The sequence below is a fragment of the Pollicipes pollicipes genome, unplaced genomic scaffold, assembly GCF_011947565.3.
Source record: "Pollicipes pollicipes isolate AB1234 unplaced genomic scaffold, Ppol_2.1 Scaffold_6052;HRSCAF=7182_pilon_pilon_pilon, whole genome shotgun sequence".
NCBI lineage: Eukaryota > Metazoa > Arthropoda > Thecostraca > Pollicipedomorpha > Pollicipedidae > Pollicipes > Pollicipes pollicipes.
The window spans coordinates 3,585,751-3,598,595 of NW_023596805.1; the positions used below are offsets into that span (position 1 = coordinate 3,585,751).

The window sequence follows — 12,845 nt, forward strand, 5'->3', positions numbered from 1 at the left end:
AAATGCGTAATCCCGTATGCACTGGGGTTGAAGTTTCTCTTTGAATTCATATTTTTGCTCCTTCTACGAGAAACAAACATAGCATAACCCTGGCGAGCTCCGTACCTTTACTTCGTCTTTTACTCCGTTTCAACAAAAAAGAACTGTTGTCACTACCACACTGGGCGCAATGGAAACATTAGAAACAGGAGCACACACACACACATACACACATGGAGCATTTCGTACGTTTCCATGGTAATGCCCCCCCCCCCCCCCACACACACTCTTCGCAGAACGACCACAAAGCACCACACACACGCAAGTTGCATGCCTCTACGCATGCATAGCAAATAAAGGCTCAAGTCATGCCAGATGAAGCAAGGAAGCATTGCAATACTGATGATCAGCAAGGAAATGAGGTCATGCATTGTAAAGGTCAAGATCCCATCCAGCGCTCACATTCAGCGAGGGATCGGGCAGCCGGCTCGGTTTTTGCGTATGCAGTGGGTAGCACCCCATTACAAACCTTCACAACTTAAATGGCCTTTCCCTAATATACGGGCAGCCCGATGTGTCATGTCTCGTGACCGCTACACGTCCCCATTTGGTTGTACCCGTCGCTTACCCTTCCATCTACCTTGTCAATAAGGTCCACTTTTTCTGGTGTGCCCTTGAAGATTCCACCCTTATAGTCCGTGCATTCTCTTTGAATACGCGTGCGGATCCTCATAATCGTCTGTGAATATGTATCCGACCCGCATGGATATGTATCCGACCCGCGTGGGTATGTATCCGACCCGCTCGTTGCTGAGCCTATACGCGAAGCCGAGGTCACCTGTGCGGGGGCAACCGGAACGGTGGACTTCAACGTCACATGACCTGAAGCGGCAGTGACCGCAGGAAAGTCGGATGAGGGGCATCGCTGAAGTCTGCCCACCAATCAAAATGCCACACCTAAAATCTGTCCATGAATCGGAGCGCGCACTAAAACCTGTCCACCAATCAAAACCCACGCCTAAAATCTATCCACCAATCAGAACCCACACGTAAAATGTTTCCACCAATCAAAAAGGCACACTGTCTAACGCACAGAAGTCCAAATCGTGCTGACCACTCCATGTACCTATCAGCAGGCGCGGTACGCGATTCAACAACTCGGGTCAGGGGTTTCGGCTACCATCCCCTCTGCGCCGGGCACAAGCGGGACCGGAAAATCGCATTTTCTCGCCTGACCCTCACCAGGGCTACGTGACCTGGCCTTGAACTGTGGCCGGATTGCAGACCCGTACTCGCCTGCGGAGGTTTCAGACACGGGTAATGGGGTCAAGGACAACTGGACAGATGGATGAACGGCTGTGCTGATCCGAACCAAATAGGACAGGAACCAAAAACAGGAAAAAAGAACCAAGAAAAGGAACGAGCGAAAGGGCAGAAAAGCTGTCCTGTAGCGTGAAAAGCTAGCACCAGTCACGAAATTCATAACTCGCATTCGATGCGGATTTATAAAGTGCAACTGAAATCACTTAAGTCGTTTTAAGATGACTCGCGGAACGAGGTCGAGGGGTTCACGAATGTCGAATATTTTATAAAGTGAATGTAATGTGGGGGGTACGGATAGAGACAAAGAAAAAAGTCAGAGAAGCTCCGAAATAATCCTGCTCGGTTCATACGTCATATGCAAGAGGCATACACATAGGCAACAAAAGCAGACGGAGCGCAAGCAAAAGAGATGGTGTAATATGAAATAAAAATGAGCAAGGCAGCTTCTTACCCCCGATACGTAAGCGTATCCTCTATAGCTGTCATAAGATTCTGCCGCGATATCGGCGCTTTCAGAGGCGACACTGCTGACAACAAATCGGAGGTTGCGTGGCAAACATCACTCGTGATTTGAGTAAAAAACACGTGATGGAGGCTGCCGCTTTCTGTTGCGGGGACTAGAGCCAAATGGAATCGTACTCCTATTTGTATTCAGAGTATCCAAAAAGGCGACAAAGATGTAAAATATCATCCTTAGAGGAGATTGTGCGAATATAAGTGATTTGAATAGCGCAAAGAGAACAACAACTCTTGCGACCAGGCAAAAAAAAATGCAAGCACAGGAATGCTTGAGCAAAACCTGAGGCCAGGAAGCCACCTCGCCTGCGTTTAAAGGCATCACTTTATACAATGTTTCGCTTTAAATGCCAAATCAGGAAGAAGCCTGAAACAGATATGACATAACACAGTACAAGCAGACAATCAAAACGCCGCCCACAAAAGAGTTATCCAAAGTCGAGCAAAATCGCACGCACTTACCCAGGTCGTATTTTTGGTTGAGTGCATTGTCGATCTCCTTTAGCAGAGGACTGGTCTCTGCTTCGATGAAGGACGTGACCGATTCGTGCACGCTCCTTAGTTCTGGTGGTGCAGCCACACAAACAAGCACACGTGCCCACGTGCATGTTAAAACCGGCATACCAACAAAACAAACCGACGGCGTGGTTTCTGATGTCTTATTCTCTGGTGACATCAGACCACTCTTAATTAAGGTTGGTGCGACGAAGTGCAAAAACAAGTCATAACCAATGATTAAAGAATAAAGACGTCACACAACACAAAGACATCAAACGCGTGCATAAACACAGCAATGTGCGTCAATGCCACTCACACGTGGTTACGGTGAGAAAAACACATCCAGAGGTAATATCCAAGTTTGCACCGTGCTTAGTATCAACGGTGGCAGTATGCCTGAATGCAAAACGAGTGCCCAAACCACTTGACATTGCTTCAAAATGCATCATGCAACACCATGCTATGGGGACAACAAGGACTGCTCCCTCTAACCAATTCTGAATTATATGCCCGGAGTTAAGTTATTTTGAATATGAAATGGTTAGAGTAAATACAAATTAAGGCCTGTGAGTACTAACGCTTTTACAGGACTCCTCCCCACCCCCTCCCTCCCCCCGGTCAGGGTACTATGCTCCATGGCCTAAAGTTAGTGCCAGAGACGAGATATGAAATGTTCACGAACTGAGCTACCGAATAAACGCATCCTTGTTACTAAATTTAAGGTGCATACAAACCCCTTGTCTTTTTTAGGAATATTTGTTCTGAATGCCACAGGCTTTCGTCTAATTTAATAATTGGGGTCCGAATTTTCTGAAGTCTTTTAAGAGGTTTAGTGCCACGCGTTATGCGCCGATGAAACGTCTAATGATTCCTTGTGACGCTTTATAATTGAAGCGCCAAAAAATTGGCTTCCACACATCAGAGAGGATGTTTGGAGAATACCTTGTCATTGCTAGAGAGGCTATTTTACCATCAAACGCAATGCATCACCAGCCCATACTATGGTTGATGCCATTTATTAAATTAATTTAATGACATATTCCGTCCAAAAAATACCATCCACATCCTTATTTTTCTATCATGACGCACTAAGAATGCAAAGCAGTATGCCAGTCATTTCATTCCTCTCGTGCAGTGCCCGGCCAAGTCACGGCAACTTCAGCAAAGCATCCCCAAATCGTTTCTCGTTTTCGAAACGCAGCGAGCCAGGCGTCACAGCATGTACCTTTAGAAGCGTCATGGGGACAAACGGCGGCCAAGGTCATGGGTCAATCAGAATCAGTAACGACGAACATTACGGTCTGGGACGGGACTCAACCCATCCTTCTATTTGGAGGAGATTCCTGGCAGCGATGACTTCTCAGTGATCTTTTAAGCGAAAAATTTCGAATTATGGGCATGCAGACGAAAGAGAGACGATGAGGTGGAGTGTTCAAACGCAGAAATCACTAGAGAGGCGGGATTCAGGAACTTGACTAGATGTGGAAGGCCCCAGAGAAGTCTCTAGCCGGCCCCAGAAGCCTCAGAAATAGCCCTACTGGTCCGGGGCAGTTCCCGCACCGACCCACCTGTCCGCGCGCCAGCCAGGTCAAAGGCCAGTCGATCCAAGATCACTCACCTTTCCGACGCAGCGACGGACTTCTGCTCAGAGATTTGGGACTAGGTGGCGGCAGGGGTGATGACGTCACACCGCCAGACGGCGCTGCGGTCGACTCGGCCGCGGGTTGCGCGATTTCTCCTGCAACAGAAGATGCACAGGGTAATGGCGGGTGAATAAGCATGTTTTTGTGCTGTGTTTACACTCGTGCTCCTTTCTTGTTTGTCATGTGTATGACTTAAAGTGACTTTAATCCCGACTAAATTGACGCACCATTGTATGTCGCATGATTAACCAAAAGTATGGAATGCATGGCTCAAACAACACTAAACATAGCCACTATCATAGGCGGATCCTGGGAGGGGGGGGGGAGTCACGGGCCATGGCCCCCCCAAACCTCTGGGAGTATGTTTTGGCCCCCAAAAAACATTCCCAGAAATTCATAAAAGTTTCGTCTACTTACCGTCTGTTTTAACTTTCACTGTTTTAACTGGTTTGTTTCAACTTCTGTTTAATATTAAAAAGCACTTCGGAGTTTTTTCGGTTTCGAATGTGTTCCCTACTAGGTACTCGCGAAGAGGCACCCAGGCACCTGGACCTCGGATCCCTCACCAGCTAGCTGGCGACGAACGGTGCCCCCCCCCCCCCCCCAACTCCAGGCTAGATCCGCCCTCGACCACTATGACGTCCAGCTCCCGCACAACCCTGTTACCATATTGCGAGGAAACATTTCATCCGCACTGCATGTTCAACATTGGGCGACTACCTTGTTACTGATTGCATGCATCCCACCCCTTGCAGTATAACAATGGTCGCATGCTTTTCGAACCAAGAGTCGGGAACCATTTCAAAACATACGTCAGATGCTGGTTGTGCAATGTGCGTACCCTGTCCCTGCAAGACCCTCCATTTGCAAAGGTATATTCCCAAACCTGCGTTTGATTGCAACCATAGTAACGCACGTACTGTGCCAGACAGCCTGCAGTACTCCTGCCCTGTCCACAGCTCTCAAGTGCCTTCGATCACGCCGGCAACAGCTGAGTGAGCTCTAGTGACGTCACCACGCCGGACTCACGTCAGCCAAGTGCGTCTGGCCGCGGCAAATGAAAAGCGAGCGAGTGTCTGTCCGCCGCCGGTCTTTTTGTGCCGCCGCAACCGAGTCACGCCGTCTGTTATGACTCGCTCAACGTCGCGAAAAAACTCGTCCCAGCGTCGCCGCCTGGGGCAAAAACGCTCGCGCCTGACCGGCGCGCGCGACGAGGCGAGGGAGGGGGGGGGGGCAGCGGACTGACAAATGGAGAGGGGGAGGGGGGGGGGAGCCAGCCGATTGTTGGACATGGGTCTGCGACCGGCCAGCGCAGATCTGGCAGCCCGACAATTTGGCAGCGCCGCCGCTGTCACCCGCTGAGGAACGGGCATCGGAGGAACAGATCTGCAGCGGCCCTCAGGACGGCGGTTCGGTTCGGTGCTGGCAGGCGCTGCAACACGGCCGCCGCTGCTGGCCGGGAGTGATCGGCGGCAGTGGTCCAGATCGATGTGTTGTGTTTGGCCGGAGCTATGTAGGCATCAGTTGGGTGTAGCGCGTTGCACGAGTTGGGCAGAGTTTCGAAAATGAATGGAGGCAAAGAAAGCTTTGTTGTCTGATGCAGCGGCAAACAGTTGGTACTGGTTGGAGCTCCCAGGCATATTCAACGTGGCCCAGACCTACAAAACCCCACAGAACGTTTTGCGGTACTGCGTGAAAAAGCGTGTCGGACACTCAACAAACAGACGATACAACGAGGAAACCTTGACGCGGGTCACTGCGAGGGTCAAGAACATCTAAAATGAACATGACACGCTGACAACCTGCTGTCCTCGCAAAGACCCGCCCTGCAGTGTATCAAGAACGCCCTGCTTCTTCGCCGCTCTTGCACACGCACCTCTGCCACTCGCGAGTGCAGCGAGTGCAACCAATTGGTCGCTATCAAGGCGCTGTCAAAACTCCACTCGACACAAATGCGCCGCAATGCGGCACAATCGGCGGAACAGGCGGCCAACGCGGCGCGGCGTGGACAAAACACGATGTTTTGCGAACGGCCGCGTCCGGTGAGTAAAGAGCGTGCGCGCGCCGTGATTTGTTAAATGCCTGCAGCGCGTGCAGTCGACGCCCACATCGCCACGCGGCCAAATCGACGTCGATTGCCGGAATTGGGCGCGAGTGGGCCCCAAGTGGACTCCGCGCTGGAGCTGATATTAAGTGGTGATGGTAGACACAGTTTCGGTAACAAAGGATGCGGGGAATGTCGGGTGGCGAACACCCGCGTCAGCGACGATGCCGGGAAACTTCTGGGGCATTCCGATATAAAAAATAAAAGTGCCTACAAAAGAGAGATGAGAGAAAGGCCATGGCTTTATTCGCGAGAGGCGATTAACTCACAGTTTCAGAAGCTTATGGCATCATCCCGATAATCACTGTGGTTTCTTGACTAAGTCGCTGGCATCTTGCATCTTCGGACCATTTGGCGAATCTTTTTCCAACTCCAGGCAAGATAACTTAGTAACAACCGCAATGCCAACATGCTTACTACCATGCATCGCTCATTCCAATACCGCACTCCATTTTCAGTCAGACTTTGTAAGTGTGCGCATCAGGTATGGCCACAACATGCATAAGGTGGGCTTATCATTCATGTAGGTTAGGGGTGTCATCCGGCAGCGTTAGGGTTATAATCACGCGTGATGTCGGTTTAGAAATGCATGGTCCCTGTTCGTGAGAAAGAGTTCGTTAGTATTCCGGAGGACCATCAACTTGATTCGAAAACAGACGTTGAGAAGGAAGAGCCTCTATTAGCCAAAGATTTGCGAGGCAAGGTGAGAGAGGGGTTGGAAGGGCGGCGTCGCACACTCCGAGGTCGTCGTCGTCGTCGTAAACGCTGACGCGGCTCGCATCGAGCCGCGCCGTCGGAGCCTGACCGTAGACAGCTCGGCAGGGACTGTGCGTCCCCGCTCGCGTGTCCCCATAAACCCACGTGGGTTTATGGGCTCCAGATGGTGGGGACCAATCGGCAGAGGGGCCGCTCACACCATCGCGGAGACGCCGCCGCCGCGCCGGCAGCGAAGGTCCGTTTGCTCGTTAACAGCCCCTAAGTAGATTAGCCCCTCACACAACGGACAATCCCGCCGGCAGTATTTGCACCACTTGCCGTGTTGTGGTTCCCCGCCCTTCCTGCCAGGGTGAGAGACAGGCGACGCCACACAGCCTCGGCAGCTGAGTGCGTCGTAAAGCCTCAGTGACAACAACGCGCCACGCTGCTGCTCTAAAGTGAGTCTAGACTGGCGCTTCACGGGCTGCCTTCCTAACGTCTGATCGGGGCCTGCTACCTTGACTGTCTCCAAGCACGGGTTTGGGATTACGCAATCACAAATCCCCTCCCCCCCCCCCCCACTCCCATTCCACCCCAGCCTGGCACGAGGCCGGGGTTTGCACAGCCGCTGCCCACGATACCGTCACCCTACCCGATAACGGGTGTGTGAGGGGGAGGGGGGGGGGGGGGGAGCACACAGAGACAAGCGCCGCCGCCACCGTAACGGGCAGGGCTATCCTAGCTGGTAGCCGGCACGTCACAACGGCAGGGCGAGGGAGACAGCATGCGCAAAAATAGCTGCGGTGAAACCGGACAACGAACCTGCCAGACACTCTCAGTGGGCACAGCGCAAGCGGCAGAACGGAGACAAACAGAGCGATAACAAGAGCGAGTGAAAACAAGAGAGCGCGCGCGACACCCGTTCCGGTTCGCTTCTGTTCAGAGACGCGGTGACGAGCGGGCACCGGCGGATCAGCGCACACCAAAGCCATAGTCAGCTCCGAAAGCGGTTCGGCACCAGTGGAGCCCGCTCAGCTGATCATGACAATCAGCTGAGCAAGAACCGCGTCGCAGGAGCGGGATTGGAGAGGGGGGGGGGGGGGAGAGCTCAGCCCGGCCTGGATAGTGAAACGGATCTCAGTGGAGAGAGGCAGAACAGAGAGGGAATGTGATCGATTGTAGCTTTACGACGCACTCAGCTATGAGGCTACATGGCGTCACCCGCCTCTCACCCTGGCAGGAAGGGTGGGCAACGCGGCGAATCGAACCCCGTACATGTGGTTTCCCAGACACCAGAACAGGAAAATAAGCATGGCGTGGGGCAGGAACGGACTTGGAACGAAACGCGGCAAACATCAGCCAATATCAAAAGGCTTCAAAAATCCGTACACGAACTGGAAAATAAGAAAAATAGCACAACGAAATAGGAGCACATGAAACGCCCACCAGTAAAGCATGGGGAGGTACCAGAAGACGTCGACAATACAGCGGATGCTCTCTTGATGGGAGAGTTAGGGCGAAACGGGAGAGACGGGAGAGGAAGAAGACTTGTGGCTCGTACATGGAGAGAGTCTGTCAGACGTGGCATCTAGAAGAAAGTAATTGCAAGTGCAGAATGTGTGTCAGAGTGACAATTTCGTGGCGTTTCATGCCTGGCAGCGTCAGACCTGATAACACAGACAAGCCGGAAGCTTCACACACGCGGCTCGCATTGTTTTGCAGTGCCATTTCGGGTCGAGAAAACAGCAACTGTTCCCACATCGTGCTAGCTGCAGGCAAGACTGTCCACTGCAAAGACGGGTGGAAGTTGCAAGATTATACCGATAGTCTTAGCATGTATACCGGAAGAAGGAGTGAGAGACAACTAATGATGTAGCGACGCTGTATTTTTCTTGGTGCTCAACTTACAGACACTTGTGTATCATACTTGCATCCCTTACACAGTTTGGTGTTGCAAATAGGAGTCATATTTCAGCCTCCTGCATTCATATCCAGGACGAAAGGAAATGGATGAAATCCAGGCGACAAGAAGGCATCTGGTTCCCCCAAGCACCACCTTTTAACTTCGCCGCCTTCGCCCAGCGCGAAGTCTGAGCATCAAAGCGTTCCAAACGCAGGGTGTGGGGGGGGGGAGGGTCAGTTGTGTTCTGGAAAATCGGTGTAATGCACTCAGCTGAGTTCTTGAAACACGAATGCCCCAACTGAGCTACCTGTCGTCATAGAAATTTGTCCAGCTCCCCTTCCAGCGAAGAGAACCTTATTGGCGATCAGCATAAACAGGTGTGGGCACCAATAAACGTTCGGGACCCGGTCTCCCACAGTCAAGGCCGCTTCCACGCTCTCTTGCAGTCCGGAAACGATAATTCCGAAGACAAACTGAAAGCCTGGGTTGGCTGTTCTGAGCAGACGGGCTTCGAGGTCGACGATCTCATCGATCACGCACGTCGCGTGTGACAAATGCACCCGAAAAGTCCACAAAAAGCGGGCCATTCACTGGATCATTTGGTAAGATCATTCTACCGAAGCGAAAACCACTGAATTCCTCAATAAAAAGATCAGTATGGCTCATCCGCAGGGCAGTCAGAGGCAAGGTTTGGATGGCATATGCACTGCTACTACAACCCGTGCAATACCACGTCCAAACACACGTCATCGAAGCAATAAGCAATCGCCGAATCACTGCACCGAAGCAGATACGTCGCGGCAACTCAGTGCGGGGTTTGAAGCGCAATTCATGGCTGCAACTGGATGGAAACAGCCAGCAGCAGAGTAAACACAGAGGGGACAGGAGCCTGATTACAGAGCAGGTCTGAAACATGATGACACTTCCGTCATAATTGGTCTGCATGGATGCGCCCACGAGCTGGGCAGCGTCAGGCACTTCACCTTTCCCCGAACAGCCTAGATCGGCTTCACAAGCTTGTTGTCATTGTTTTGAGCACGGAGCTGGTATTTTTGTTAGCACTGTAGTGGAAACGTGCTTCCGTCACAATCGTTTCGTTTAGAACCGTTAGTTCTGGGTGAAAACGCGGCGGAACAAATGTTCAGATCCATTAAAAAAGAAACCAACAGTTTAAAAATAACATGGAGCAATGCGATATAACTTCCGACCAAACCGATATCCGTTCTGCCCAGCGAGGGGGAGCGGGGGAGGGTGGGCGGCCACTCTGACTCAGCGGACACCGGGACGCGCCCGAGGTCTGCCCGGCCCGTCCCCGACGCCGCCCACCGGCCAAGACAAACGTTTCGGAGGCACCTCATCGAAGGTCGGCGACGGGCGCTATAAATGACACCCTGACCGCCGGAGCTGCCCCCCCCCCCCCCGGAAGCTTGCCCCCCCCCCCCGGAGCTGCCCCCCCCCCCGGAGCCCCCCCCGCCCACACACGGAGGGGAGGGGGGGATGGTGATCGGCGGGGCTCGGGACAGGAGGAGGGGCGGCGGGGGTTGTTTGGCGTAGCGAGGCGTGGGTGTAGACTGGACCACATCCGTGTGCAAAAGGACAAAGGACAAACCCCCAAAAAGAACAAAAGGAAAAGGACAGGGGACAAAGGCTACGACAAAAGTGAAGCAGATTAAACGTGCGGCCTTTCATGCTCCGGCGAAGTCAACCGCAGCTTTGAACAGATGTCTGAAGACAGTAAAAAATTATCCCGCGGGGAAAAACACCGCAAGGTCAACCCGCTCTAAACAGCGCAAAATCCACGCACTTTCTGGCAGTTGTACTTCACACCACGAAGGAAGGATCGTCCTCATGATGGATCAACGACGCTTTCCTCGAGGTTGCGGTTGTCGACTTCTAATAACTTGTTCTGACGTCCTCCGCTGGACCCCGCCACAACACCTCCCGACGCTGGTATCGGTGCAACAATATGGACGCTAACGTGACCTCAGGCGGGCGTTATAGTGACCCTCAGAGACGCATCGCAGAAGGAACTGGGCAGCACCCAACACTCACCATTCGTAACCACTCCATTTCCTTCCGCCGTTCTTTCCTCTCGCCGTTCCTCTCGCGCGAGCGCCGGAACGAGTTCTGCAGCGTCTTCAACATCATCACCCGCTACCAGCAACCTCTAGCGCGCGCACCGCTCTCCACCCGCCCTCTGGCCACCGCCCGCCAGCGGTAGTCTCGACGCCCTTCTCGTCCCGCCGTGAGCGCCACAAAACAGTCTGTTTACTCCCCGGGGCGTCGGCGGGTCGGCGCACGGCTGCTGGCCCGTTGTCGCGGTCGTCCGTCAGTGCTGACGGCCGTGCTCGTCAGCCAACCGTTGCCGGGAGAATGGCCGGTGTCGCCAGGCCATTCGTCATCGGAGAGGCTCGCTTGCGACGCGAGCTTGTCACGAAGGGCCTGCTCCGTCTAGTGGGAAAAAAGGCACATTTAGCCAGGTTTGGACGGCTAGATTGGGGTTTCCATCGAAGTCGGCATGTGGTGGTCTCGTGGGTTTTGGTTTTACCGCGTGTACAGTCGCGCATTGTGCGAAGTGATAACACTGGCACGCGGATAAAAAACGGCTCGTGGGAAACGTTCTCTTTGCAAGTGCCGCAGCTGGCACCTGGAGTCTAGTTTGTAGCGTTCTAGGTCCCACATTTCCATGGGAGAACCCGGGTTCACCAAGCCGTGAGAACCTTTAAGTGAGCAAAAATCGATGGCAGAACTGGGATTCGGAACGCGGGTCCACTCGCTCAACTGGTTCCTACCGGGCCCATGGTCTTTACCGCCCACCACAAACCATATGGCTACACTATCGCGCCTCCCTCAGAGATAGGTGCTGCATTCGGCTTCTCGTCACTTTTAGCTCACAAGTCAGATCAGATTGATACTTGGTTGAAAAAGGCACCGCAGCGGCCATGGTCCGACCCGCATGGCCCGCGGGCAGTACTGAGTCTACATTTAGGTAGCCCGTGCGGCGGAGGGCGGTTGAGAACAGACCACTGGCCAAGCAGAACCTAGTCAGGAGAAAGGTAAAACGGAACCAGGATGAAAGATGGCTCATGTATGAAAACAGGGATGACTTTAGCATAAAACATGGCCACCATACGTAACATTTATCCTGACGATCCGCAGCACGCAATGCTGTAAAACTCAACCGGCAAGAAACTGTAACGACCCCCGCGACTTCATGAAGTACTCTACACGACTACGTCACTGGTCACAAGCACGAGGTCACGCCACGCATTAATTCACAAAGGCGCACCGTGAAGAGAGAGAGGGAAAATTGCGAAAACTCTGTCAAGCTTAGCCTGAAACAAATTGGGCCGTCGTGGCACGTTAAGCTGCGATTGCTGCCATCGCAGTCATCGTGACAGTTATTCAACACGCCAGCCAGTAAGAGCAGGACAACGCACAATCAACGACCCCCTTCGTATTTGTGGCCAATGGGCGTATGCTGAATAGCATTGCGCATGGTATCTGTAAGTGCTGCTTAATGTCACCATAGGGCCAAGTTAGATCGGGATGATCCCTGTGCTTGAAAGGACAAGCGATGAAGCTTTTTCCTCACGGCATCGAAATGCAGGGCGTGGCCATCATGCAAATATGTGTTTTGCAGTGTGACATAGTCTACAACCTCAAGAAACGTAGCTCAGATAGTTTGGAAACAGCGCTGTTTCCAAAAATGTCGGGGAAGCTCATCCAATCGCGGTGCATGCAAATCCGACGAAATAAATCCCCTGATCAATACTGTGTGAAGCCTCCCAGTCTCCCAGGGGCTTCAAGAGCCAGCAAATACTGCCAGTGAAACAGACGAGCTGCCATGACAGACAAAACCTCCACTAGCACCGCCTGTCAACATCGCAGAGACTGCTACTGTAATGGCATCCTAGCTTTGAAAAATTTAGGCAGCAAACCAAAACGACATCTACTAAAGAAGTGGGACAAGGACGCCTTTCAGAAACCGACTTTTGGAGACGCTGAAACGCCCTCGCCATTACGACGCATTCACGGCGGGAAAAAAAAATCACGCCCACCCGAAAGCGCGGCTTTCTTTGCCGTCACGACGACGTCACCATGACAACAGATTCAGCGTGCGGGGCGCGCAGTGACAATATGGCGCCGTCGGCAATTAAAACACAGTAGGGTGACCAGCGGG

At 52.7% G+C, this 12,845-nt stretch overlaps 1 protein-coding gene across 1 annotated transcript; it reads right to left on the reverse strand.

Annotated features, from left to right (window-relative positions):
• Window positions 1-1,226: 1,226 nt before the first annotated feature.
• Window positions 1,227-11,229, reverse strand: LOC119104699 (uncharacterized). Its single transcript, XM_037228416.1, has 6 exons — window positions 11,211-11,229; window positions 10,715-10,789; window positions 3,935-4,054; window positions 2,281-2,382; window positions 1,754-1,826; window positions 1,227-1,275 (listed from the first exon to the last, which is right to left on the reverse strand). The coding sequence occupies exons 1-6, from the start codon at window positions 11,227-11,229 to the stop codon at window positions 1,227-1,229; spliced, it is 438 nt and encodes a 145-aa protein (XP_037084311.1).
• Window positions 11,230-12,845: the final 1,616 nt, after the last annotated feature.